At 36.4% G+C, this 2,470-nt stretch overlaps 1 protein-coding gene across 1 annotated transcript; it reads right to left on the minus strand.

Annotated features, from left to right (window-relative positions):
* LOC114744254 (F-box protein At3g07870-like) lies at positions 1-1,266 on the minus strand. The gene has a single exon (XM_028932440.1). The coding sequence runs from the start codon at positions 1,264-1,266 to the stop codon at positions 1-3; it is 1,266 nt and encodes a 421-aa protein (XP_028788273.1).
* Between the last annotated feature and the right edge of the window lie 1,204 nt (positions 1,267-2,470).

Here is a 2,470-nt window from a genome sequence, read left to right on the forward strand (position 1 = left end):
TCACATGTCTTTTAGTTTCCACCTTGCTCCCAAAGGAAATAAACTTTCCTCATAATCCATCATCATCAAGCTCATCCTTCCAAAATGGATTTGAAACTTCCGTCTCTGATGATTCCAAAGATTATGTAAAATCAATTTGCCAGAGCATTCGACAAGAATCTCATCATCTCTCCAAAATCCTAAGATATGTACCATGTTTGGGAATGATCCAATCGTAAACTTCTTAGTCCAACTACTCTCAATACCATACTCATTCATCACCCAAATCTCAACACTCTCATGGAACTTACCTGCGTAATATGTAGCAATAATAGCAAGACTCTTATCTACTACTGCAATATTAAAAGGAGCGAGGGTAATCCCAATAGGAAATCCGATATTGCCAAAAACCTCTTTACTAAAATCAAAGGTCACAATAGGCTTATCAATCTTATAATAGTCATTAGTTAACCAGTGATAAGCCCCATTCAAATAAGATCTATTCATATAAGACCCACATAAAGGATGATCGAATTCAAAACTTGGGGCATCAATAATATCTATTGTTCTCCAAGAATTGGTGCTGAGATTGTACACTTGAACTACAGATTGTTCTTGTTCTTCTTTCTGAGACTTGTTGGGAAATATTCCAACAACCTTGTAATCCGCCGTGATAGGATCAAACCCAAATCCAAACATGGCATCAGAAGCCCCATGTTCAGATGTAGGAATAACCTTTACCTCTTTGGTTAAAGGGTTCCACAAAATTAAGCGGTGTTGTTCATCATGGTCAAAATAGCCCTGAACACTTAACAGATCGAGATGGAGGCAGAAAATCCCATTACACTGACCATAGCCTGATATCCATCGCAACTTTAAATCGTTCTCATAGAAAGGCAATTCAAAGTCTGGGACGATCACGCCGGGCTCCTCACTACTATTAGAAAGCAAGGATATAGAGGGCGCCACATTGGGATTCAATTGGAACATAAGCTTGAGGCAGCCATTTTTGTTTATAGAATTGGACCATTCAAGACACTTGGTACAAAAAGATGAGTCGGTCATTAGGGCGTACCAGGATTTGGCTACAGATTTGAATCGAAGCAAGGACTTTAAAGGCAGCCTCACCAAGATGTCCTTCATGACATCTTCAGGAAGGTAGGCGCTTAGCATTTTCTTGTTGCTGCAAAATATCTGAGTGGTATGTTTCTCTTGTGGGTATTGTTTGCTTCTCTCGGATTCAGCCAAATTCGATGAATGTATTATGTTGCTCATAGACATGGGCATGGCTCGGAGTAAAAAGAGAAACGCTCCATGATTTTTAGGGTTTTAATGTGTGGTGAAACATGCGGGAGGATGTTTAATTTATTGGTAAATTATTACATTTATTACCACTGGATTTTCATATGCCAATAATAGAAAATGGTAAACCACTCTTTAATTTTTATATAGATTTTATAATATATCTTTGATTTAATGGCGCATCTGACTTGTTCTTTTCCGGTGTCAGTGAGATCGGAGGACGAGGAGGTGTTGAAAGATTGCTTAGCTTTACTTAGGTTTTTTTTTACAGATTTCAGTTGTTATTATTTGTGTGTGTGTATATTGTTGGTAAATACTCCTCCGATCCTAAATGTAAAACCTCGGTGGACTGGAATTTACACTACAACATGAGTCTTACATTTAAGATAGGAGTAATATGTAAAGAAACCTCCAATAGAAATAGAATTTCTCCAAATGTATTATATCTCTTTCTGCCTTTTGTCCTCCTCCATTTCAAAGATAGGCATATATAATTTGTTTCTTACTTAGTTCACACATAAATTAATTAGTATATCCAGTATTATTAATATAGCAAAGCAAGATCATCAGAGTTTAAATTATATAAGTCTAATGGAAAATATGAAATACCAATGTTGATTATGTGTAACAAAAGGTGCATTTAAGATAGGATTTGCATTGGGTGCTCATCAGTTTTGATGAGCACCCAATGCTCATCAGATCTGGACCGATCTGGACGATCCAGATTTATTTTTATTTTTTAAAAAATAATTATTTTAATAAATATAGGATAAAAAATAAAAATAATTTTTTAACTATCATTCTTTAAAAATATAATTTTTTCTATTTTAAAATAATTATTTAATAATATTAAATCTGGACCATTAAATTGCTCATCAAGTGATGAGCATTGGATGTTCATCACCTGATAAGCACCGAATGGGGACCCATCTATTAGCACCAATCCTTTTTCTATTCTTCAACATGTCCCTTTGATGGGCCAAATGGATATGGGCCCAACATACGTAGGTGGTTCTCAAGGCACAACATGTATGGACATCATGCATAATAATGGGATGTCTCATGAAGACACGCTAGCTACCCCTTCGGATGACCCCTTGGTTGCGGAGCCGACCTCCTCCTCTCTTTTGGATATTGTCCAGGCGCGGGATGTTAATGACGTGCCAAATTTTGAAAATGTATCTTTATG

Source organism: Neltuma alba, unplaced genomic scaffold, assembly GCF_004799145.2.
Source record: "Neltuma alba isolate B1F8T4 unplaced genomic scaffold, ASM479914v2 tig00004303_pilon, whole genome shotgun sequence".
Taxonomy (NCBI): Eukaryota; Viridiplantae; Streptophyta; class Magnoliopsida; order Fabales; family Fabaceae; genus Neltuma; species Neltuma alba.